At 54.6% G+C, this 26277-nt stretch overlaps 1 protein-coding gene across 3 annotated transcripts; it reads right to left on the minus strand.

The window, feature by feature from the left end:
- Pth1r (parathyroid hormone 1 receptor) lies at window positions 1-26277 on the minus strand. 3 transcript variants are annotated; one of them, XM_070017555.1, is made up of 16 exons: window positions 26138-26277; window positions 23173-23229; window positions 19346-19469; window positions 11556-11658; window positions 9328-9462; window positions 6916-7026; window positions 6641-6759; window positions 6367-6461; window positions 5304-5499; window positions 4520-4673; window positions 3460-3520; window positions 3161-3227; window positions 2825-2919; window positions 1673-1814; window positions 1516-1557; window positions 1-535 (listed from the first exon to the last, which is right to left on the minus strand). In XM_070017555.1, exons 2-16 carry the CDS (start codon window positions 23199-23201, stop codon window positions 152-154), a joined length of 1857 nt encoding a protein of 618 aa, XP_069873656.1. In that variant the 5' UTR covers window positions 23202-23229; window positions 26138-26277; the 3' UTR covers window positions 1-151. The 3 variants fall into 3 exon arrangements, with proteins under 3 accessions (XP_069873656.1, XP_069873657.1, XP_069873658.1); XM_070017557.1 differs by having other exon boundaries at window positions 329-535; window positions 1673-1810; XM_070017556.1 differs by lacking the exons at window positions 23173-23229; window positions 26138-26277 and adding an exon at window positions 21181-21195.

The raw sequence follows: 26277 nt of genomic DNA on the forward strand, positions 1-26277 counted from the left end.
TTCCTTTTCCCTTTTTTTGTTTTTCTTTTTTTTTTTCTTTTCTCTCCCCAATGTTTCCTCCTGGCCTGGTCCCCCAAAGGGACAGCCAGGCAACCACCAGTCTTTTTTTGGGGGTCCATCCACCCAGCTTAGACGTCCAGCTCCCCCCTAGTCACATGACGGTCTCCCACTCTTCCGGCAGCAGTGGGGGTGTCTGCGTGGGCTCCGAGACCTCTCCATCCAGGCCTGAGCAGGAGCCGTTGAGAAATCCATCGTCCTTTGGAGCAGTCATCGTGACCGGAGTGGGTTCAGTCTCAAGAGCTGGGGGACCTGGTTTGGCCTGGCCAGGTAACTGGGAGTGGCCGTTGGTGGTAGCGGCAGGCAGCAGGCGGGGGCTGAGAGGTAAACTGAGTCCCGCACGGGGGCCCACGTTGGTCACGCTTGTGTGAGACACCATGGGACCGTAGCTGTAGCTGCTGCTGCCACTGCGTGCTTTGCGCTTGAAGTCCAATGCCAGTGTCCAGCGGCTCCAAGATTTCTTGATCTCAGCCTGTACCTTGGGGAAGACAGAAAGGTCTTTTGCTTCTCTCCCCCTCAAAAAAAAAAAAAAAAAACAACCACCCAGCAGGAAATACCCCCATCCCAGATCTGTGAACACCCACCCAAGGCCCTGAATCAATCGGGGGGCTGGGGGGGGGGAACAGATGGAAAATTCCCAGGCCAAATCCAATCCCACAATTCTCCAACATGGTGTTTGGATGACTGGAGCCCTTTAGAATCTACCAGATTCCAACGGCACCCCAAAAGTGAACCGGCCCTGGCTCTTCATCTGAGGTTTAGAGGAGAGTGATACTTTATCACAGGATATTAGGGTGGCTCACGCCTGTCATCCTAGCTACTCAGGAAGCTGAGATCTGAGGAGCAGGGTTCAAAGCCAGCCCGGACAGGAAAGTCCACGTGAACCACCAGAAAACCAGAAGTGGCACTGTGGCTCAAAGTGGTAGAGCGCTTGCCTTGAGCTGAAGAGCTCAGGGACAGTGCCCCGGCCCTGAGTTCAAGCCCCACAACACATTTTTTTTAAAAAAAGAAAGAATGAAAGCTCTTTCTTGGCCTTTTAGAACATTCTGAACCTCAGGGAGGTTCTGGAAAGAACAAAGAAAGAACAGGGAAGCCGGACACCAGTGGCTCACGCCTGTAAATCCTAGCTACTCAGGAGGCTGAGATCTGAGGCTGGTAGTTCAAAGCCAGCCTGGGCAGGTAAGTCCATGAGACTCTTTATCTCCAATAAACCACCAGAAAACCGGAAGTGGGGCTGTGACTCAAGTGGTAGAGCGCTCGCCTTGAGCAAAAAGAGCTCAGGGACACATCCAGGCCCTGAGTTCAAGTCCCAGGACCCAAAAAGAATAGAAAAGAAAGGGAGGAGGGAAGGAAAGGGAAGAAGAACAGCAGAGAATGAGACTTAAGGATCCCCAACCCCCACCTCCAAATTACCCCAGCACCTCCCTTCTCCCAACCCTAGCCCTGGCCCTGGCTTACCTCACCGTTGCAGAAACAATAGATGATGGCGACAAAAAATCCCTGTCAGAGAGAGAGAGAGAGAGAGAGAGATGAAAGGGGTCAGGGCTGCCCTCCCTCCCCCTCCCCCTCTCCTCCCCCTCCCCTCCCCCACAAGGACTCAAGCAGCATTGCACACCTGGAAAGAGTTGAAGAGCATCTCATAGTGCATCTGGATTTGCCACAGGGTTCCTGAGACCTCGGTGTACGGCAAGGCCATGAACACGGTGTAGTGGACGCCGAAGAGGGGCATGAGTACCAGCGTGGATTTGAGCAGCTTCCTGGCCAGTGGGGCAGGCAGGTCAGGCCACCCTTACTCCCTTTCAACAGTCTCCCGCCTCCAAAGCTATAGAGGGCCCCAAGGCTGTGACAGAACCAACTTCCTCCCTCCTCTCCTCCCACCCACCAAGCGGGGAGAGGTACTGTTCATTGGAGTTCCTTGATTCTGAGAGATGTCCTAGAGTGGACCACAGGCCCTTTGCACCTGCTGGTCCCTTCAGCTGCCGCGCAACTCTTCCCCCATGGTCTCCTTACCCCGCCCCCCCCCCCAAACCCCACTTACTGGTTTCAGCCAAGCTCCTATTATTTATTTATGTATCTATTTATTGTCAGTCCTGGGGCTTGAACTCAGGGCCTGGGCGCTGTTCCTGAGCATTTTAGCTCAAGGCGAGCACTCTTTCTCTCAAGCCACAGCACCACTTCCAGTTTTCTGGTGGTTCCTTGGAGATAAGAGTCTCATGGACTTTCCTGCCCAGGCTGGCTTTGAACCACGATCCTCTAGATCTCAGCCTCCTGAGTAGCTAGGATGACAGGTGTGGGCCACTGGCGCCTGGCTTGCTCCTATAGTTTTTTAAAGCCAATCGTTTGGACTCCTTCTGCAACCAACTTTGTTGTTGTTGGTTTTTTTTAATCAATTGTGGATCTTGAACTCAGAGCCCGGACGCTGTTCCTGTGCTCTTTTGCATAAAGCTGGTGCTCTACCACTTTGAGCCACAGCTCTACTTCTGGTTTTCTATTGGTTCATTGGAGATAAGAGGCTGACGGACTTTCCTGCCTGGGCTTGGTTTTGAACTGTGATCCTCAGATCTTGGCCTCCTGACTAGCTAGGATGACAGGTATAAGATACTAATGCCCAGCTTGCAAGATCTGAATTTCTTCCACCCTAGCTGACCCCAGATCTAGCAGGGGCCTTGCGCACACACACACACACACACACACACACACACACACACACACACACACACACACACACACACATGATGCCACGCTGGTAGTGGCGGGCGAGGCTCACCGGTACTGCTGCCGCGTGTCACACCGGCCGGCATTGGTCTCCCGTAGCTTGGTGGCAAGTACCCGGATGATGTTGATGAAGAGAATGAAGTTGAGCTGTGGGAAGGAAGAGGGCTGCAACTCTTTAATGGGATAGGCCAAGGATGCCTGGACTTATGGACGGCTCTTACTGCGGGCCCTGTTTTGCCACTGAATGTCTCGATCACCCTCTTGGACTCCTCAATTTCCCCAGAGCTTTGGGGTTCTGGCTATCTCCATAGGATCCAGGAAAGCCCCTCCCCTCCATATATATCCTTGTTAGGGGCCTATTCACAATTAACCACACACCCCTACTCACCACAACAGAAGCCAAAATAGGCACCTGGATGATCCATTTCTTGTGCCCGGAGCTCAGGTCCCAGCACCTATGGGAGATCAAGGCATTCACACACGATCGGGGGCTTGTGTATCCAAGGCCAGACGCCTCTCTCGGAGCCCTTGTGGAGGTAGTGTCCTGGGACCTTTGAGGGGGCTCCTGGCATCCTGGCTGGACTGAAAACTCCCCTAGTGACCAGCGAACCACCCTCCCTGCCATCTTGGAAAAACCAAAGCCGTTTCCAGAACCCCCAGCCCCTCTCTCTGCTTGCCGGGACTTACCCAGTGTTGGCCAGAGTTGCTCGGACGCCAACCCACACAGCCACGAACACGGCAGGTACACCTGTGGGAGCAGAGGCTGGCTCGGGCGGGGCTGTCTACGCCATCCCGTCATCCCTTGCTGCCCTGACCCTTTAACTTTACAGCTGTCTGATCGCAGCCATATTCCATCCTGAGCTGTCCCAATGGCCAGTCTGGGCTCCACTCCTGCCCTGTCCTGCTTCTGCATCGCATTCACCCATCCACACAAGGCAGAAGAGTCTCAAGGACCTTCCTGTCTCTGCGCGGACTCTGCTCCGAGCCTCCTGGATGATCGGCAGGCAGGCAGGCAGCCACCCACCGGTGCCCGGCTGAGACAAGGCCAAGTCCTGAGACACAAGATTCTGTCTGGCTCCCTGATCCACGTGTTTTCCAGCGCACACCCCCCCACCCCACTCCCCCCGGGACACCTCCAAGCCTCAGAGCCTGTCAGTTCTTGGAACGACGCCCAGGCCTCCCCCAGATGAGGGGCTTATGCCATAATGAGGTCAGGACGAAGGGTGTGTGCCAAGGGGGCCCTGGGGGAGGCCGTGGCTATTGACCTGAGGGAGGCCTCTGGGTGCTGAGTCCAGAGAGAGCTCCAGCCACCAGCCCTACACGCCCCCCCCTCTGAAGTCTGGCCAGCTGCCTGGGAGCCCAGCCAAGCGCTCAAGCTGCCAACAATAATGAACAATTATCAGTAACTGGATACCACAACCCGTGGGGAGGGGGGGGAGGGAGGGATGGGGGGGAGGGAGGGTGGGTCCTGGAGGAGAGTAGAAGTCCCAGACACCCATTCTGCAAAAGAACTACTGCAGCTGCGCTGAGACGCTTCGTGGTGGTTCTTATTGGGGGCAACGACCCCTTGCTGGTTGACACACGCTGGTGTGTGCACCCAAGGTCCTGGGGGAGGGGGAGTGGATGGGGGAGGGGGAGGAGGAGGGTCCCAGATTCCCCACTTCAGCTCCAGGCTGATCTTGGGGTGCCTTACCCTCAGGAGGTAGCACCCTCTGACTCTACCTTACCAAACCTGGCCCCTACGTACCCCAGCCGAAGATGGTGAAACCCCACAAATACTTCTTCTCGGAGAAGAAGGCCATGAAGATGAGGCTGTGCAAATACAGCCCCTCCACCAGGATCCAGTAGTAGTTGGTGGCCAGGAAATAAAGGAAGAAGGTCACGGCCACTCGGCAGCCCGCCTAGGAGAGGAGCAGGTGTTAGCTGGAGGTCAGTGGGCATCCTGGAGTACACTCTGATTGTGCTGGGGAGGGGAGGGAGGGGGAAGGGGGAGAGGCAGGTGGGTGCAAGGAAGGGGTGGGCGCAGGCTGGGAGGAATGTGGTGTGATTGTCAGGTGGATAAGGGACTGGTGCTGAACCCAGGCAGGAATAGAAGGCCCTGGCTTGGGACCGTCTCTGGAAAAAGTGGTTTTGTGTGGGGCGCCGGGGGCTCACGCCTGTCACCCTCGCTCCTCAGGAGACTGAGATCTGAGGATCGGGGTTCACAGCCAGCCCGGGGCAGGGAAGTGCATGAGACTCTGACCTCCAATAAACCACTCAGAAAACGGGAAGTGGCGCTGTGGCTCAAGTGGTAGAGCGCTGGCCTTGAGCTGAAGAGCTGAGGGACAGCGCCCAGGCCCAGAGTTCAGGCCCCATGACTGACCCCCCTCACAGACTTCCCCTTCCCCCCATGAGGGGGGGTGGCTGGCTTTGAACTTGGATCCTCAGATCTCAGCCTCCTGAGCAGCTAGGCTGACAGGTGTGCGGGGCAGGGCGGATGGGGCCGGGCGCATGCGTGGCCTGGCGTGGCCTGGGGGGACACACACACTCACGTAGCCCACGGCGGCGGCCGCCGGCGGCGGGGGCACCTGCGCGATGAGGTGCAGCTCCTCCTCCGTGAGGCGCTCGGCCTCGTCCAGGGTGAAGCCCGAGTAGAGCACGGCGTCCTTCACGAAGATGCTGGCGGCGCGCAGCATGAACGACAGGAACATGTGCATGTGGATGTAGTTCCGGGTGCAGTGCAGCCGCCTGCGGGGGGAGAGGGGAGGGGACCGGGGAGCTGTGACTCCGTGGAGGCTGCGTGGGGAGCTGGGTGCAGCCAAGCAGACTCACGCCAAAGCAGGGGGGTGCAGCAAAAGGGAGAGAAGGAAGGGGCCTGCTATGACCACGCCCCCACGCAGGCCACGCCCACAGAGCCTGCCCATTGCCCCACCCACCAAGCCAATCACAGATCCTCCCCTGCAGGGCCAGCTTTTGCCCCGCCCATTTCCCTGCCCACCGTCTCTGGCCCCGCCCACTGTCCCACCCACCGAGTCAGGCCATGCTCCTGCCCATTGGTCCGCCCACCACGCCAGTCACAGACTCCCCTCCAGGCCGCCTGTGGCCCCGCCCACTACCCGGCCAGGCCTCCACTTGCTCCTGCCCATTGCCCCGCCCACTGAGTCAGGCGTGCGCTCGCCCCGCCCACCAAGCCAGTCACACATTCCCACAGATCCGCCCCTGCAAGCCGCTCTGGCCCCGCCCACTGAGTCAGGCCATGCTCCTGCACATTGGTCCACCCACCAAGCCAGTCACAGACCCGCCCCTGCGGGCCCTCTCTGGCCCCGCCCACCAAGCCAGTCACAGATCCGCCCCTGCGGGCCGTCTCTGGCCCCGCCTACCAAGCCAGTCACAGATCCAGGCGGTCTCTGGCCCTGCCCACTGCCCCGCCCACCAAGCCAGTCACAGATCCAGGCGGTCTCTGGCCCCGCCCACGGCCCCGCCCACAGCCCCACCCACGAAGCCAGGCTTGCGCTCGGTTCCCCACCCATCACACTAGACACAGATCCGCCCCTGAGCAAGGCCTGTTCTCGCCCCGCCCACCAAGCCTTTTGCCCCGCCCCCTGCCCCGCCCACCTGAAGTAGGCCAAGATGAGCACGGCCACGGTGAGAGACGCCAGGGACATGGAGTAGCCCACGGTGTAGATCATGCCCAGGCGGTCAAACACTTCCTGCGCAGGAGGCAGACAGTGTCAACAGAACTGGGGTGGGGTGGGGTGGGGGGGAGACAAGGTGCAGGGGAGTGGGGGGTGCTAGGGTAAGAGAGGCCCAGTTAGGGTGGCTGGAGAGGTCAAGGGGCAGGAGCCAAGGTCAGGTCAGAGGTCATGCGGTGCTGGGGAATGGCCCGCACCCGTTCCCGCGTCTCATTGGTCATGAACTTGAGGCACTCGCTGTAGTTGGCCCAGGTGCGGTTGTGCCCGGGCACCACCTCCCAGCTGCCATTGCGGTCACAGCGACGGTAGGCATGACCTGTGCAGGTGCAGGGGGGAGGGAGGGGGTCAGGGGAAGAGATCAGGAGCTATTAAACACCCCCCCCCACACACACACCCTGGTGTCCCCAGGTCAGGGGATCCTAGGGGTCTCTATTCCCTGCTCCATACCCCCCCAGCCTCCAGCCAGCCTCACCTTTGTGATTGAAGTCATAAATGTAGTCAGGACAGGGGACAGCCACCACCTCACCCGGGGCCCCAAGCGGCCAACATACGATGTTGTCCCACTCAGGCAGACAGGTTCGCCCTGTGCGGAGACAAGACAGAGCATGCGCGGGCAGAGGAGCGTCAGAGCCAGGCTTCAGACCCAGTGTCATCGACCTATGTGGTGGTTTGTTCCTGTGTGCGTATATATCTGTATGGCAAGGACTGGAAACCTCTGGCATAGAGCATTTCTCCATCCCAGCTACAAAGGAGGCTGAGATCTGAAGATTGCGGTTCGAAGCCCAGCCCGGGGAAGCAAAGTCTGTGAGCCTCTCCAATGAAAGTTGCCAATGAACCACCAGAAAAAGCAAAGTTCGTGAGCCTCTGTATCTCCAACGAAGGACTTAAGAAAAAAAAAAAAAAAAAAACTGGAAGTGGCGCTGTGGCTCAAGTGATAGAGCACTAGCTAGCCTTGAGCAAAAGAAGCTAAGGGACAGTGCCCAGGCACTTGAAAGAAGAGGGTGATTTGCTGGGATTATACAACACAAGGCCTTGTCAGAGACTCAGACAGACCCCTTTCTCTCTGCTCTTGGTCCCACCTTTCAGGGGGTCGCCCAAGAAATCTACTTTCTTAGACTAACCCTCCCTCAGCTTGGAAGGTCCTCAAGGGACCCTTCCCCAGGGACCATGGACAGCGGGCAGGAAATCTCTCTCTTTTGTTGTTGTTGTTATCAGTCATGGGGCTTGAACTCAGGGCCTGGGCTCTGTCCCTCAGCTCTTCAGCTCAAGGCCAGTGCTCTACCACTTGAGCCACAGCGCCACTTCCAGTTTCCTGGTGGTCCCTTGGAGATCAGAGTCTCATGGATTTTCCTGCCCGGGCTGGCTTTGAACCACGATCCTCAGATCTCAGCCTCCTGCATAGCTAGGGTGACAGGCGTGAGCCACAGGCGTGCAGCTGAGATCTATCTTCTGGGCATCTCTATTTCCTCATTGGGAAGTTGGGGTTCCCAAGCCTCTGGAGCTTTCTTTCCACATTCCACCCCCTAACTCACAGCCCCCCCCCCAGCACCTCTTCTTCTCAACTCCTCTCCCCCCCCCCCTTCTTTGCAAGGCTCCAACCACAGGCTTCTCTAGCTTCCCTGGAAGGCTGCCTTGGTGGCTAGACCCGCCCAACTTGGTGAAAGGCTCTCTGTCCTGGGCCATATTCCCAGCCCCACCCCGGGCCAGGCCCACAATTCCCTTTGGTCCCTGGGGAGCCAGGGTGACCACATGCTCCCAGATGTGGCCCATCTGGAATCCACTGCCCACCCGGCCGGTTCTAACCGGCCCTGTGGCCACAGCCTGCACTCTGTGTTTGTCTCTCCTCACCTCCCCTCCCCCCGGGGGGGTGGGCAGGGGGAGGGGGGGGACGGAGACAACTCTGTTCCTCCCTCCCTCTGCCTTCTCCTGGTCACACTGTGTCTGTCCCCATGGCTCTGCCAGTATGGGTCCCCCCCTCCTCGCCCCCACCCCCGTACCTCCTCTGACAAACTGAGTCTCAGATTTTAGGTGTGTGCCCCATGGGATCATGGGGGAAGGGGATGTGGGCTCGAACCCAGGGCTTCACACTCTCTCATTTGGCATTTTCCCTCCAGGCTGGCACTCTACCACTCAAGCCACCCGGCCGCTTCCAGCTTTTTTTGCGGGGGTGGCTTTTTGGACATAAGAATCTCATTGGCTTTCCTGCCTGGGCTGGCTTTGAACTGCCATCCTCAGATCTCAGCCTCCTCAGTAGCTAGGATGACAGGCGTGAGCCTCTGTCTCTGGATTTCTGAATATTTATTTCTCAGGAATCTCCGTCGTTTCTCTTTCTTTCGAAGGGCCTAGCTAGGGTCTTCTATAGCTCTGGTCCATCCAATTCTCCTGTCCCTCCCTCCCTCCCTCCTTCCTTCCTCTTCTTTGTTGGTCCTGGAGCTTCAATTCAGGGCCTGGGTGCTGTCGTTGAGCTCTTTTGTTCAAGACCACTTCCAGTTATTTATTTTTGGTTGGGCCTGGGGCTTGAACTCTGGGCCTGGGCGCTGTCCCTCAGCTCTTCAGCTCAAGGCGAGTGCTCTACCAGTTGAGCCACAGCGCCATTTCCAGTTTTCTGGTGGTTCCTTGGAGATAAAGAGTCTCACGGCTGTTCCTGGCTGGGCTGGCTTTGAACCGCGATCCTCAGATCTCAGCCTCCTGAGTAGCTAGGATGACAGAGGTGAGCCACGGGCATGGACTTGTTCTTGACTCTTCATGATGTCTCCCCTGGACTGTCTCCTCCCAGTGCAATGGCCTCTTGCTTCCCTTGGGAGCTCATATGATACCAGATAGGGCAATGACAGCCAGGTAGGCCGGAGCCCACGTGAGCACACCCACACACACACACATATACCTCGGCGCCTGGAACCAGGGACCACTTCCTTGTTCTCCTTGGACTCTGGGTAGAGCCTGCCAGGAGCCTTCTCTTTCCTGGGTTTCCCGGATGTGGACGCAGCTGTCCATCCTTTGTCTGATTCCATGATGTTGGCTGGAGAAATGGAGGTAGTTTCGGCTGTCAGCTAGGGTATGTACCAACAGATCTTGGTACTCATGCATTTCCCCCCTCTGTTCAACAGGGAGCTGCCTTCTGACCCTGTCCCCGGTTGCTAACACCCACCCAGGTGGTGAAGAGATTTGAAACACAGGAGGGATTCGTGCGGGTCAGGGGAAGCAATAGCCAGGCTTTGGAGCTGGTCTGGCAAGGGTTCAGATGGGAGCGAATGTGGTGGGATGTGTAGGATGAGCTAAGGGTTCTTCAAACAGTCAATGTGGGCTGGCCACCAGGGGGCGCAGGGCAAAAAGAGCAGGTGTATTTGAGGTGGGGACTTATCCACCTATAAAAACCACATCATAGCTGGGCACTGGTGGCTCACGCCTGTCATCCTAGCTACTCAGGAGGCTGAGATCTGAGGATCACGGTTCAAAGCCAGCCTGGCTAGGAAAAACTGCAAGACTAATCTCCAATGAACTTTTTATAAACCAAAAGCCTGGACGTGGAGTTGTGTCTAAAGTCCTAAAGCACCAGCTTGGAGCAAAAGAAGCCCAGGGGACAATCCCCAGGCTCTGAGTTCAAACCCCTTGACCCCACAAAAATAAATAAAGTCAGGCCAGGGTGTTGTATAGGTGAAGAAGCTGAGAGACAAGAGCTAGGGGTGAAGTTTGCCAAGAGTGGACAGCTTCTGGGTGCTGGTGGCTCACGCCTGTAATCCTCTACAAGGCTGAGACCTAAGGATCACGGTTCAAAGCCAGTCCAGGCAAAAAAAAAAGTCCATGAAGACTCTCATCTCCAATTATTCAGAGACAAAGCCAGAAGTGGTGCTGTGGTTCAAGTGGTAGAGCGCTCGCCTTGAGCAAAAGCAGCTCAGAGACAGCACCCAGGCCCTGAGTTCAAGCCCCAGGACTGATAATAATAACAACAACAACAATAATAATAATATTATTTTTAAAAAAGATCAGGGACAGCATCCAGGTCTTGAGTTCAAGCCCCACAGCTGACAAAAAGAAAAAAAAAGGAACCATGAAAGAAAACTTCTCCTCCTCATCTGACTGTGGGTGTTCAGCTACGGCTCAAGCCCAGCCCTTCCCTTCCCCTGGCTGGCTCACAGGAGGCTCCGTGCGTGGGCCATCTGCACTGAGATGTGAGTGACTTGTGTCCACATTTCCTGCCCCTGTTCCCGTGGCCGAAGTTTCCCAGGTTCAGGACTAAATGCAGATAAACATGCACAAGATCCATGCACCATGAAGTAGCCATGTCCTGCACGGTGCTAGCCTTAAATCAGGGAGGAGACTAATCTGGGATGGGGTGGGAGGGGCGTGTCAAGCCCTCAGGGTCTGGTCTTCTATAGGCTGTGGAGCTAAGCCAGCCAGCCAATCAAAGGCCTGGATGGATGAATGCCACCAAGGTGCCAACTCTACTTCCAGGAAATGGAGTCAATGAAGGGCAGGGTGGGGAGAGCAGGGGAGAAGATCGGACTAAGGGAGGGTGTTTAGGAACTTCGGGATTGGGTGGTCCCATTGCAAGGGTCTTATGTCTGAGTAGTGACGTACAGATGACAGGTGACTGAGTCACACTAAGTCTCCACTTGACCTCTCCCTCCCATCCTGTCGAACCCCAGTGGGTCCCATACTAGGGTCCTCTGCTTTGCTCCCTTTGCCCAAGTAGTTTGTTCGAAAGGCCCTCTGGTCTTGGATTGTGGCTATGACTTCCTCCAGGAAGCTGGCTGAGCCTATCTTTTTTTTGGGGGGGGGCGGGAGGGGAAGGCGGGTGGGTCTAAAGCCTTCATCCAAGATACTGATCCTGGATCCCCTCACTGCTGCAGGCCTACTGTCATACACACACACACACACACACACACACACACACACACACACTCTGAGAAGAGAAGAGGCCGGGGTGTCTCAGCGGCTGTGATCTGAACTCAGGGCTTAAGCCAAGGACCACTTTTGGGTCTGGCTGATTTTACCCTGGCTTGACTGACCACTCCCCCCACCCCACCTCCAGCTTCCTCCCCCCCCCTTTTTTTTTCTTAAACTTAGGCCCACCAGCCTGGCCTGCTCCTCTCCCTTGGCCCTGTGTCTAACCTGCCCTTCTCAGGACTTCCTTCAGAAGCTTGTCACACTGGGCCTGCGCGCGGTGCAACAGGAAAATCTGCTCCTCTTTGGTGAAGACATCATCTGAATCCACCTGCCAAGCCAATAGACACACACACATGTTAAAAAGACAAAACAAAACAAAAAAGCCGAGACTACAGGCAGTTCCTGTAGGTGAGGTTGCTGGTGCCTAGACCCATCCCTCCTTGGTGAAGGCTTCCCATCCCTTCCTTCCTCTCCTGCTGGGGGGGGGGGGGCGGGGAATGCTAGCAATCTGTTTTATGGAGGTTTTGACAGCCCCTTAGGCCGTCACCACGGACATTCTTGGTCCTGTCCATCCCCTTGGGGAACGTTGAAATGGATGGAATGTTCCAGGGATGGGGTGAGAGATGGCGAAGGAGTAATAAACTCGAAGGGGACAAGTCTGAATTCCTTCAAATCTTCAAGTTCTAAGGACCTTAAGAGTCACCAGTTTCCATCTTGGCCCAATATCCCACTGGGTAAGTTTCCCCAGTAAAGGGTAAGAATCTCCTCCCCCCCTCTTCCCTCCCCATCTACCCTGCTTAGGGCTTCGAGGAGGGAGAAAAGTCCAGTGGCAGTGGCTCACGCCTGTCAAACTAGCTACTCAGGAGGCTGAGATCTGAGGATCGTGGTTCAAAGCCAGCCTGGGCAAGGAAAGTCCGTGAGACTCTTCTCTCCAAGGAATCACCAGAAAACCGGAAGCGGTGCTGTGGCTCAAGTGGTAGAGCGCTTGCCTTGAGCTGAAGAGCTGAGGGCTCTGAGTTCAAGCCCCACAATTGACACACACATACACACAAAGAAAGATAGGAACTTCCCGTTCTCTTGGAAGTTCTTTCACAGGAGCAAACTCTGGGTTTTGAAGACACAGCCCAGACCTCTGGTCATAGTGATCTCTCTGCCAGGAATGACTGTACTTCCTTCCTTCCCACGGGGAACCGTTGGGGTCATGTTAAAGGGAGCACCATGGGGCCGGGAATAGGAACTCTTTCTGAGCACGTAACTGCCCTGCTGCGGGAATGCTGGGCCTGTGTCCCCTGACTCAGGAAGAAGGGATTCAGAGGGTGAGAATAGTCTAGAAGCTCCATGACTGCCACCCTAAAGGGAAGAGGGGGTGCATCGATCATCCCCTGGGACCATGTCCCCTCTTCCTCCTCCTCCTGAGCACATCAGGACTCCACACACCTCCTAGAAAAGTCTGTCCTGACTCCATGAAACACAGCCTAGAAGAGTTATGTGGGGGCTCACGCCTGTCATCCTAACTCCTCAGGAGGCTGAGATCTGAGAATCGTGGTTCAAAGCCAGCCTGGCCAGGAAAATCCGTGAGATTCTTCTCTCCAATAAACAACCGGAAGTGGCGCTGTGGCCCAAGTGGTAGAGCACTGGCCTTGAGCACAAAAGCTCAGGGACAGAGCCCTGAGTTCAAGCCCCCAGACTGACAAAAACAAAAACAAAACACAATAAAGAACCCCCTCCAGCACACACACTAACTAAAGTTCTCCTGCGCCTTTGACATTGGTTGCTGAGGTCATACACCCTATACACACAACACACACACACCTGTACAACGTCCACTTACTAACACATCCATCCAACCAGCCACACAAGCACCCTCTCCCCAGATTTTCACCGTCATGAGCCTTACTAACTCAAAGCAGGGCTACCATCAGCACGGTCACGTGATACAGCCACCACCATCATCATCATCTCCACCAGCACCATCACCACCAGCATCATCACTAGCTCCACAGGACGATCAGCAAAGGCAACTTTGGGGGATCTCCCCTCATACCATTACCACCCCCCACCCACAACATTCAGCTGACCATCTAGATAGACTATAGGCAGTCAAGGGTTAAATACAAATGGACCAGCCAGCTCCCTGACCTCTGGCTCACGCCTGTCATCCTAGCTACTCAGGAGGCTGAGATGTGAGGATCACAGTTCAAAGCCAGCCTGGGCAGGGAAGGCCGAGAGACTCTGATCTCCAAGGATCCAGGAAAACAAACAAGCAAACAACAATTAACAAACAAAACAGAAGTAGAAAGTGTGGTTCAAGTTGGTAGGGTGCCAGCCTGGAGTAAAAAAGCTAAGGCAGAGTATGCAGGTTGTGGTTTGGTACCATGCTCCTCAGATCTCTGGCTCTCGATTAGCTGGGATTACAGGTGTGAACTCTGGGCCTGGGCGCTGTCCCTCAGCTCTTCAGCTCAAGATGAGCGCTCTACCACTTGAGTCACAGCGCCACTTCCAGTTTTCAGGTGATTCACTGGAGATCAGAGTCTCACGGCCTTTCCTGCCCAGGCTGGCTTTGATCCTCGATCCTCAGACCTCAGCCTCCTGGGTAGCTAGGATGACAGGCATGAGCCACTGGCGCCCAGCGTACCCCGGCCTGAGGGCTGGGCTTACAGGTGAGTACCACCGTACCTGGCTAATCTCCTTCTAAGGCAGCTCCCAGGGAGACACTCTGAGGACGTTGTGGAGGTTGGAGATGGCGGCTGAAGGGGTGGAGGTGAAGATGGAGAGGTGTCCTATATAGGCTAATCACTATGATGGCTGAGTCAGGCCCCTCCCACTGTCCAAGGAGGGCCACGCCTCTTTCCCTCTCCTCCCTTCCACATTCTACCCTTTAGCTGACTTTGTTTCTACAATGGGCTGAAATTCTCCTCCTCCTCCACACACACACACACACACACACACACACACACACACACACACACACACACACACACAAAGAGGAGGAAATCAAGATTGCTGAAGGCTGGCCCTCTACCACTTGAGAAAACACCACCTCTGGCTTTTTGGGTGGTCCACTGGAGAAAAAGAGTCTCGTGGATTTTGCTGCCCAAGGCTGGCTTTTAAACTGTGATCCTCAGATCTCAGCCTCCTGAGTAGCTAGGATGACAGGTGTGAGCCACCAGTGGCCGGCAACAAGTACTGACTTTTATTCTCCCTCCTGAGGCTTTCCCTGAACCAACTGCCAGTATTTGGGACTAGTGGGGAAGGGGTGAGAGGGGGAGAGGGCAATGTAATGCTTGTCTTTCAGGCCAGCCAGCCTGGCTATCTTGGGGACAGCCTGCAATGGATGATGATGTTGGGAGCTAGTTGTGGATTCATTGGCTGTACCTGGACCAGAGGATCAAGACTAAAAAGAATGGGCTGACTGAATCTAATCGTGGTGTAGATGGAAGAGGATGATAGATCCCAGCAGGTCTCATTGAAGAATGGCTCCAGGGCTGGGAAGGTGGCTCAGTGGTACAGTGCTTGCCTAGCATGCATGAAACCCTGGGTTCCATTCCTCAGGGCCACATACACAGAAAAAGCTAGAAATGGTGCTGTGGCTCAAAGGGGTAGAGCACTAGCCTTGAGCTCAGGGACAGTGCCCAGGCCCCAAGTTCAAGCCCCAGGACTGGCAAGTGTTGGTGGCTCACGCCTGTCATCCTAGCTACTCAGGAGGCTGAGATCTGAGGATCGCGGTTCAAAGCCAGCCTGGGCAGGAAAGTGTGTGAGACTCTTAGGTCTAATTAATGACCAAAAAAGCTGGAAGTGGAGCTGCGGCTCAAGCATCAGAGCACTAGCTTTGAGCTAATAGCACAGGGACACAGCCTGGGCTCTGAGTTCAAGGCCCAGGACTTGCACAATACATAAACAAAAGCATTACATTCCATAGATGATCGCAAGGTTCTGGAAACAAAAAAAATCCTGTCCTATCCCCTCCTCCTCCTTCTCCTCCTCCTCCTCCTCCTCTTCTTCTTTTTTGCCAGTCCTGGGGCTTGAACTCAGGGCCTGGGCGCTGTCCCTGAGCTTCTTTTGCTCAAGGTTAGCACTCTACCACTTGAGCCACAGTGCCACTTCTGGCTTTTACTGTGTACGTGTTGCTGAGGAATCGAACCCAGGGCTTCATGCATGCGAGGCGAGCGCTCTACCACCGAGCCACCTTCCCAGCCCCTACCTTTTCTTTTTCTTGGGACTCTTCCCCCTCTCCCCCCCTCTGTCTTTCTGTCCTCCTGATGTGGTAGCTGGACCAGGGAGCGTCACTTCCCCCCAAAAAGCCCACAAGAGGAATGTGGGGGAGTTTGCTGGATACCTTATTAAAACATTCCAAAGATCCCAGAGGCTGGATTCTCCTGGCCGTGGCGTGCCCCCTCCCCCTTTACTGGGTCCACAGACAGTTCTAGAAGCTCAGGAGGGATGGATAGTGGAGGATGTGTTTAAGCACAGGTGATATAAAAAGCTTCAAGCAATCAATACACACAAGATAAATAACCCATAGAAAGTCGGGTAATGGCTTGGAGAAAACTGCTCTTAGAAGACAATAAACAACTGTAAAGTCCAAACATCACAGTCAATGACACAAAAGACACTGGGTTTTTGTTTGGTTGTTTGAGGTGTTTTTTTTTTTTCTTTTGGTTGGTGGTGGGGCTTGAACTCTGGGCCTGGGCGCGGTCCCTCAGCTCTTCAGCTCAAGGCGAGCACTCTACCACTTGAGCCATACATAGCACCACTTCCAGTTTTCTAGTGGTTTTTTGGAGATCAGAGTCTCACGCACTTTCCTGCCCAGGCTGGCTTTGAACCATGATCCTCAGATCTCAGCCTCCTCCTGAGTAGCTAGAATTACAGGCATGAGCCACCGGCTTTGGGGGTGTTTTTTGTTTGTTTGTTTGTTTGTTTTGGACCTAGAAGACAGAGGAGAGAGGGGGGAAAATAGGGAGAACCCCCTTCTAAAATCCCAAGAGACAGAAAATGCCCTTTTGTGTGTGTGTGTGGGGGGGGGGTGTCTTTGTGGTTAGTCTTGGTATTAAGCAGGCCCTGCTTATGTAAAGAGCAATTTGGCCATGTTTTTTTTTTAAACTAAAAAAAACCCCAAAACAAAAGTGAGTGTTTGTGAGATCCAACAAAAATAGTCACCTAGAGCATTCCAAGGGGCTTCATTGCTACCATTTGGAACCCCCCCCCCACGAAAATGACGAAGAAATCATTCCATCCATTCCTAGAAACTGCTTTGTAAGTCTTGTGTCTTGGGATATTATGCTGTATTAAAAATCGATTTATGCCGGGTACCGGTGGCTCACGCCTGTCACCCTAGCTACTCAAGAGGCTGAGATCTGAGGATCACGGTTCGAAGCCAGCCTGGGCAGGAAAGTCTGTGAGACTCTGATCTCCACTTGACTACCGAAAAAAAATTAGCAGTGAGGCTGGGTCTTAAAAGTGGTAGAGCACTCGCCTTGAGAACACAGGCTTAGGGATAGCTCCTTGGCCCAGAGTTCAAACCTTAGGAGTAGCAAATTTAAAAAAAAAAAAAAAAGAAAGAAAAAAGGATTTATACTACTAACAGGAAGCTGTCCAAGATATATATAGTTTTAAGTAGAGAAGCTGGACATGGCAGAATCCTATCTAAAAATGGATACTATTTATTTATTTTTTAAAGAAAACAACCCAAACGAACACAACAAACGACAATGGCGTACAAAGAGAAAGCAGTTGGAAAATCCAAAGGAGATTTTGGGGGGACCCTCCTGGACTATTATAAGGGGCTGTTTTAGAAGAGGGAATAGGGCTTCAAACTAACCAAGGAGGACTCACATTTCATCTATATTGACTTTGTCATAAGACAGAACAAGTCAGGCGTCCCTAAAAGCACCCTTGGCTCATAATCCTAGCTACTCAAGAGGCTGAGATCTGAGGATCCCGGTTCGAAGCCAGTCTGGTCACCAAAAGTCTGTGACTCTGACTCTAATGAACCATCAAAAACGTGGAAGTGGAATTGTGTCTCAAGTGATGAGTGTCAACTTTGAGTGAAACAGCTCAGGGACAGTACCTGAAGCCTGAGTTCCAAACCCCAGGACGGGAACAAAAATAAATAAATACAAATGAGTAATAAACAATAAACTGCAGAGCGCTGGTGGCTCACGCCTGTCATCCTAGCTACTCAGGAGGCTGAGATCTGAGGATCACGGTTCCAAGCCAGCCCAGACAGAAAAGTCTATGAGACTCTTATCTCCAATGTGCTAGAGCACTAGCCTTGAGCGAAAGAGTTCAGGGACAGCATCAAGGCCCTGAGTTCAAGCCCCATGACTGACCAAAAATAAATAAATGAAATTCAGGGCAATACTCAGGCTGGTATCCTTCATACCCTACCTTCAGTCTCGATAGAGGGCTACCTCAAGTAATTTCTCTGCTTATATCTCAGTTTCCCAACAAAGCAATTATGAGGTTCTGGGCACCCCATACCCCTACACACCTGAGAGAGGCTCCAAGGTAGCATTTGGTTAGCGCGAGATAAGCCATGTGACCAGCACAAAATGAGGACAATACCTTTCTCACAGAGTTGTTGAGAAGCTTAGAGGAGGTAATCCTCAGAAAGTACTAGAACAATGTGGAGCCAGGACAAAGTGCAGAAGCAATGCGTGAAATACAAATAAGCAAACAGGAGACACCCCCCCCCCCAGGGTACACAAGTGCTCACGAGGTGCAAATCCACAGGCACAGAACACACGCGTGAACTCACGCTGAGATGAACCAGATCCTATGGATTTCAGAGAAACCATGCCGGTCCCCGATGCTTTTGGGCTTAGTGGCTACAGCCGCCCCTCACCCCCACTTTAGATCGGTCTAACCCTTCTGTTTGGGGAAATCCCTGTTCCCTACCTTGTCTCTAGCTTTTTCTACTATTCCGCCTCTTGGCTCTCAATGCTCAAAAGAGAGTGTACAATTGTTCCAAGGGGGTTTCTCGATTCACTAGAACCTTCCTCTACCCCTCGCCGCCCCCTCCCAAGCCCCCCTCCTGACCCCCCCCCCTCAGCATATGCCCGCTGCAAAATGATCATTCTTTCTTTCAGGGAACCTGCTTGCTCTGTCACATTTAACGTTTACCTCCTTGCAAACTAGCTTCCATTCTGGGTGACACTGGGTGGAAAACGTGGGTGCACGCGTATGTGTGTGTGTGTGTGTGTGTGCATGTGTGTGTGTGCGTGTGTGCGCACACGCGTGCCCCCCCCCCAGGCTGGGCTGATTCCTGACCTCCCCCCCCAGCAAACTAAACTTGCAGAGTACAGAGGCCTCCCCAAAGCTGACACTTCCGGGTGTGTGTGTGGGGGGGTCCCACCTATACCTAACAGCCAGAGCCTCCATCACACAGGGCTTTTGTGCTGCTGGATCTGACAGTTGAGAGAGACAGACAGACAGACAGACAGAGAACTTTGTCCTGTGCATCATCATGAAAAAGGCAGAAGAATTTCCAACCTTAGATTTCCAGCCCTGGGACCTCAAATGGGAACCGATAATTCAGACATCCCAGAGAGAGAGAGAGAGAGAGAGAGACAGACAGACAGACATACAGACAGACAGGCAAGCAGGCAGGCAGACAGACAGTGAGAGATGGAGACAGGGAAGACAGAAAGACAGAGTGAGAGAGAAACAGAGCGCCCGCTCACTCGGGTGCATCAGGAAGGTAGAAGAATCTCCAACCTTAGATTTCCAGACCTGGGACCTCAAACTCAAGCTCCAGAAATAGGGGAGACTTCAGGCATCTGGAATCTACAGGCCAGACACCCCCCAGAGAGAGAGAGAGAGAAAGAGAGAGACGGAGAAAGAGCTCACAGGCATGGATCGGAGTCAAGAGAGGGTTCTACCCACCCCAAACTCAGACTCCTAGAAGCCCCCCTGAGACTTTGCCCGCCCTCCCCTCCCAGGGTCCCCCCCTCCTCCAGGATGGCTGGCTGGAAGATGGGGGGGTCCTGCAGTGTAACTCTCTTGAGGAAACTCACCAAGGCGTAGGCAGAGCCGAGCACCGGGCAGCAGAGCAAGAAGGCCAGGCCGGGCGCGATCCGGGCAGTCCTCATGGCCACCGCCTCAGGGCTGCGTCCCTTGGGGCAGCCGCCGCCGCCGGCCCTGGCGGTGGTGGTAGAGATGGTGGTGGAGAGGGAGGTTGGTGGTAATTGGGGAGGGGTGTGTATGGGGGGTGTGCAAAGTTGCGTCAGGCCAGGCCCGGCCCGCCACGCCCCCTGCCCCGCCCATCCCCTCCCTCCCCACCCCTCTACCCCCCTACCCCACACCCCCCCCCAGCCCAAGAGGATGGGGTGCCCCCCCCAGACCCGGCCTGGAGCTCAAGGCTCAGGAAGACTGGGTGAGCACACAGGACAGGGGAAGGGAGGAGGGGAGGAGGAGGAGGGAGGCTGAGGCCCCACAGCGGAGAAATCACATCCATATGGCTGGGGTCCCCCCCCCGCCCCCCTCCCCTTCCCTCCCTTGCCGCCTTAGCTTTCTTTAATTTTCTCCTCTCTCTCTCTCTTTCTCTCTCTCTCTCTCTCTCTAGGGAGGGGGGGATTGGGGGCCGGCTCCCACACCCAGTGGGGTGGGGTGGGGTGGGGAGGGTCGAGGTGGCCGTCTGCAGGGGGTATGGGGGGTGCATACAGCAGTTATTTTTAGCAACCCCCCTGGCAGCCGTGGTAAGGGGGGAGGGGCAGGGCAGGGAGGGATGGGGGAAGGGGAAGGGAGGGTCAGGGAGGGAAGGAGAGGGGAGGGGGGGGCTCGCCGTTTGGGAACCGCATGGGGCCAACTCGTGCTGCTGCTGCTGCTGCACAGGATCCCAAGACATCACAACTTTTGCAACCAACCACACACCAAGCCCCCCCCCCTTTCAGGCATCCATCCATCCATCCGTTCCTCTGTCCATCTACCCATCTCTCCATCTGTCCATCCAGCCAGCCATCTACCCATTCATTAATCCATCTGTCCATCCATCCATCCATCCATCTGTCCAACCATCTGGCATCCATCTATCCATCCATCCACCAACCCATCCACTCATCCATCCATCCATCCACCATCCATCCATCCATCTACCCATCCATCCACCCATCCATCTATCCATCCATCCACCCATCCATCTACCCATCCATCCACCCATCCATCCATCCGCCCATCCATCTTTCCAACCATCTGTCATCCATCCATCCATCCATCCATTCACCCATCCATCCACCCATCCACAAACCCATCCACTCATCCATCCATCCACCCACCCATCCATCCATCAAGCCATTCATCCACCCACCCATCCATCTATCCACCTACCCATCCATCCACCCATCCCGCAGTCATCCAACCAGCCAGTCCCCCCATGGTTCCTTCATTTCTCCCTCAAATCCCACATCCCTTTAGAGATGGGGGGGGGACCAAGCTTCCCTCTGACCCCCGCACCTCCCTGTCCTCATCCATCTCCACGTCCCCGTCCCGCTACAGCCAGGATGCTGTCTGTCTGTCTCTCTTGTCTCCTGGCTGTCAGTTGTGTCCCAAGCTCCCTGGGCCTTGGCCTCCCGGTTCTTTCCAGAAGCTCGGAGCTCCTGGTCCCTCCCTCCCCTCCCCCCCCTCTGAAAACATTATTTTTGCAAACTTTCTCCCCCCCCCAGCCGCGTGCGGGGGGGGCGGGGGAGGGGGAGGAGGGGGAGGAGGGAGAGGCCACCCTCCCCCCCCCCCGACGGATCACGACACCGGGTCCCGGGGTCCCCGGCGAGGCCTGGTCTGCGGGACTCCGTGGCCTCCCCTCCCCCTCCCCCCTCTCCTCCCCCTCCCTCTCCCTCCCCCCTCCCCCCCGACTTACTCCGAGCGCGCCGCAGCCGCCCCCGCCGCGCTGCCATGGACGTCGGGGCCCCCCCGACAGCTCCCCCCGGCCGGCGCCCCGTCGGCGGCCCCGGGGGGGCTTCATGGAGCTCTCGGGATCCCCCTTCCTCCTCCTCCTCCGCGGTCCCCGGTCCTCCCCGGCCCGCCCGGCCTCCGGGACCCCTCGCCCCGCGCTGCCCCGCGCTGCCCCGCGCCGCCCCGCTCCGCCCGCCCGCCCCGGAGCCGCCGCCCGCCGCCCGCCCCGCCGTGCGCGCGCGTCCCGGGGCCCGGCGGCGGCGTCGGCCGGCCGCGGCCGCTCCCCCTCCCTCCCTCCTGGCCACGCCCCCGGACACGCCCAGGTCCGCCCAGGCCACGCCCCCCGGACACGCCCCCGGGTACTGCCAGGCCACGCCCCCCTCTGCAAAGCCAGGGGGGTCTGGACCAGGAGGAGAGAGAGGGAGGGAGGGGAGGGAGGGGAGGGAGAGGGGCTCCCCCTCTCCCTCTCTCTCTCTCTACACAACTCCCCCACCCCCACCCCCAAAACCCAAACCCATGGACATTTCTTTCTAGAAAGGCCCAGAGAAGGGGGTAGGGGGCGAAGGGAAGAAGAGGGGGAGGGGAGGGGAGGGGAAGGGTGTGTACAGCGATTGGCTGGATGAGTTGTTTGCAGTTGAGGTAGGGGAGTGAGTTTTTTTCTGGGGGGGGGAGCGTGGATACCACAATGGAGTCTTTCTCTCCTTTGGGAAAGCACAAGTGTAAATGTGTGTGTGTGTGTGTGTGTATGTGTATGTGTATAATATAGAGATACATTTATATATACACATATAAATATATATTATGTATATATATATAAATATATATAAATGTATGTGTGTATATGCATTTAAATATATATTATGTATATATAAATAAATATATATAAATGTGTGTATATATACATAGACACCAACTCCAATATAGCTGCACATATACACGTGTATACAAACTTCAGTATGTACATAATGTATATATATGCACCTAGATGTATATTGAAATGTATATTGAAGTTGGTGCTTTATAAAATGTATATTTATATGAATATGTAATTTTTTACACACACCTCCCCTCCCTTTTTTTTTTTTGTCAATCCTGGGGCTTGAACTCAGGGCCTGGGCACTGACCCTGAACGTCTCTGTGCTCAAGGCTAGCGCTTTACCACTTGGGCCACAGTGCTACCATTTGTGGCTCTTTTCTGTGTAGGCAGTCCTGAGGAATCGAACCCAGGGCTTCCTGAATGCTAGGCAAGCGCTTGACCTTCCCAGTCACCTTCCCAGCCCGCCCCCACCCCCTTTGTAACAATTTTTTAAAAATCTTTTTTTCTTGTCATCCGGATCAAGCTGATAGATAGAAATCCTGAGTCACAAAACCGGCCCCCTTTACCTGGGAACCCCCTGGAGGGGGGAAACCCCTCTGTACCCCCTCCCCTCCTTACCCCTCCTTCTCCTTTCTGTATGGGTGCTTGTCTGTCCCAATCCTGGCTCCCAGATGGGGAGGGGTCAAGGGATCCTGGGAGCCTGGCTGCCCATCACCCAAATACTGGAGGCTGTCTGGGGTTCACTGGGGACCCTTCAGTTAGGGGAAGTGAGAGAGGAGAGGAGATGTGCCCTGAGACAGAGTTTGGAGAAAGTAAGAGAGTCATTGGGAGGGCAGCCAGCATCCTAGCTATTCAGGAGGCTGAGATCTGAGGATCACTGTTCAAAGCCAGCCAGGGCAGGAAAAGTCCGTGACATTTATCTCCAATGAACCACCAGAAAATCATAAAAAAATAAAATAAAAAATGGCACTGTGGCTCAACGTGGTAGAGCACTGGCCTTGATTGAAAGAGCTCAGGGATAGCACCCAGGCCCTGAGTTCAAGCCCCGTGGCAGACAAAACAAAGAGAGAAAGTTATTGGTGTGGTACCCACTGGAAAAAATGTCATCAGGCAAAATGGCAGCCTGGGGAACTCACTTACCAATTGTGTGTCCTGGACACTAAGATCATCCAGATGTTTGGGCCTCGGTTTCCTCATCTGTAAAATGGTAAGGTGGAGAGAGAGTTGGGCAGCTGCTTCCAAGGGCATTTTTCAATGTTTATAGTCTCTCTGAACCCCCAAATCTACTCTCCAACTCAGAGGTGGTACTTTCCTTCACCTCAAGTTCAAATAATCCCCAAGTCCAAGTCCTTAGGTCATTGATATTCAGTTCCAGTAGCTCCTACTATAATCCTCTACCACTTGAGCCACAGCTCCACTTCCGGCTTGTTGGTGATTGTCCGCTCTGTTAATTACACACTTATAGCCCTAGCTACTCTAGGAGGCTGAGATCTGAGGGATCTCCATTGGAAGCTAGTCCGGGCAGCAAAGGCCAGGAAACCTCATGTCTGATGAACCAGCAAAATGCTGGACTGGAGATGTGGATCAAGTGGTCAAGCACCAGGCCATGAGTGAAAAAGGCAAGTGAGAACATAAAGTCTTGAGTTCAAGCTCCCACTAGGGAGACACACACACACACACACACACACACACACACACACACACACACACACACACACACACACACACACACATGATTTGCGCTTGAGAAGGACTGGGGTTGGCTGTGGCCAAGGGTATAGGAGAAGAGGTTTTGAGGGGGGGCTGTGAGTCATATATAATTGACCCCAGTTTCTTGCTGGACATTCCATAGCTGTGGGTGAAGCCACTGATCCCTAACTCACCCCCTGCCTGCTCCCCGCCCCAGGGCTCTGGTTAAAGTACCACCATGAAGGGGTCACATTTTAACTGGTTGCTGCACCCTAGCACCTGGCCAAAGCCACCTTCCCTTTCTTCACAGGAAGGCCCTAGGGCTCTAAGGTCAGTTTCTGGTTAGTTTCAGGTCAGTTTCAATGGAGTTGAGGGGGGGGGCGGTTGGGGAGGAGAGGAGGGCTGGGGGGGGGGGTATAGGGCAAGAAGGAAGGAGGGAGGCCTAGTAAGATGAACGGAAGTGATCACTGGAATCCAGACTAGAAGCAGGGGCTCAATTCTGCCTGTCTCTCCTGGTTTCCAGACTGACTGATAGTTCTCCAACCAGTGCTGTCTCTGCTTTGAATAGCCTCAGGTCAAAGTTATACAAGAGGCTGAGATCTGAGGATTATGGTTTCAGACCAGCCCAGGGCTGAAAACACCCTGTGAAACTCTTAGGAACCAGCAGAAAACAAGAAGTGGAATGGTGGCTTTTAGTGATAGAGCCTTCCCTAGCCTGGAGCAAAAGAGTTTAGAGACAGCGGCCAGGCCTGGAGTTCAAGCCCCATGACTGACAAAAAAACAACAAAATAACAAAAAACCCCACAAAACGTATAGAGACCCTGGAGGCCAGAATGAGCCCTGGTTTTCCCAGCTCCACCTATGCAGACTTCTTTCTTTCTTTCTTTCTTTCTTTCTTTCTTTTTCTTTCTTTCTTTCTTTCTTTCCTTCTTTCTTTCTTTCTTTCCTTCTTTCTTTCTCCTTCCTTCCTTCCTTCCTTCCTCCCTTCCTTCCCTCCTTCCCTCCCTCCCTCCCTCCTTCCCTCCCTCCCTCCCTCCCTCCCTCTCTCTCTCTCTCTCTCTCTCTCTCTCTCTCTCTCTCTTTCTTTCTTCCTTTCTTTCTTTCTTTCTTTCCCAGTCCTGGGGCTTGAACTCAGGGCCTGGGAGCTGTCCCTGAGTTTCTTTTGCTCAAAGTTAGCGCTCTAGGGGCTGGGAAGTGGCTCAGTGGTAGAGCACTTGCCTTGCATGCCTGAGGCCCTGGGTTCAATTCCTCAGCACCACATAAGCAAAAAGAAAAAAGCCGGAAGTGGCGCTGTGGCTCAAGTGGTAGAGCGCTAGCCTTGAGCTGAAGAGCTGAGGGACAGTGCCCAGAGTTCAGGCCCCACGACCGACCAAAAAAAACCAACAACAACAAAGTTAGTGCTCTACCACTTGAGCCACTTCCACATTTTCTGAGTAGTTACGTGGAGGTAAGAATCTCACAGAGTTTTCTGCCCGGGCTGGCTTTGAACCACCATCCTCAGATCTCAGCCTCCTGAGTAGCTAGGATGACAGGTGTGAGCCACCAGCTTCTGGCTAAAGTCGACATTTTTTATCCACAGTCGGATCTCTAAGCCAGGCACCTTTGGCTCTAGACCCTCAGGAGGCTGAGATCTGAGGATCACAATTTGAAGCCAGCTTGGGTGCGCGCACGTGTGCACAAACACACACACACACACACACACACACACACACACACACACACACACAATCTGATCTCTAACCCTTAGCTCAAATCAACCTTGACCTTCAAGATTCACACCTCAAACCCACACATCTCTCTGGCTGGGGGGGGGTAAAGGGGGGTTCTCTCAGGAAGCTTTTTGAGGCCAGAGAGGATAGCCAGACTGTGGGGGGAAGTAAGGTGCCACTTTTATGGCCATTTTGGCTGCTCATAAACACCCCCTCCCCCATACATCCCCCCCCACACACCCCAAGCTCTTATAGCAGGGACTATAAGAGGTTTGCTCGGGCTGGGGAGGTGGCTCAGTGGTAGAGCGCTTGCCTTGCATGCATGAGGCCCTGGGTTCGATTCCTCAGCACCACATAAGCAAAAAGAAAAAAGCCAGAAGTGGCGCTGTGGCTCAAGTGGTAGAGCGCTAGCTTTGAGCCGAAGAGCTGAGGGACAGTGCCCAGGCCCAGAGTTCAGGCCCTATGACCGGACCCCAGAAAAAAAAAAAAAAGAGGTTTGCTCACCTGACAGAAAGGTGGAAAGAGAGAGGCTGGGGGCCTAGAAGTCTAGAAGATTCCGTGCCATGCATATCTGGTAGCCAGAGGTGGCAGCTATCCCAATGGTAAGTCCCCAAGGCTTGTCTGCTTCGTGGTACCACCCAGACACCCAAATGCTCACCACAGGACAGCTACGGCCTTTTCCCCTTCCCAGCTGTACCCCAACTCACCTGGAGACCCCCACGACCTTTACAAACTGGGCCTGAAGCGATGGGGCAGGCTCAGGTTGGCTCCAGCAAGCCCAGGGGGTGAACCCAGAGTGGCATCTTGGGTTGGTTGAAGTTGCTCTTGCAGCTAGGAAAGGCCTGAG

Source organism: Dipodomys merriami, unplaced genomic scaffold (assembly GCF_024711535.1).
Source record: "Dipodomys merriami isolate MVZ:Mamm:240054 unplaced genomic scaffold, mDipMer1.0.p SCAF_125, whole genome shotgun sequence".
NCBI lineage: Eukaryota > Metazoa > Chordata > Mammalia > Rodentia > Heteromyidae > Dipodomys > Dipodomys merriami.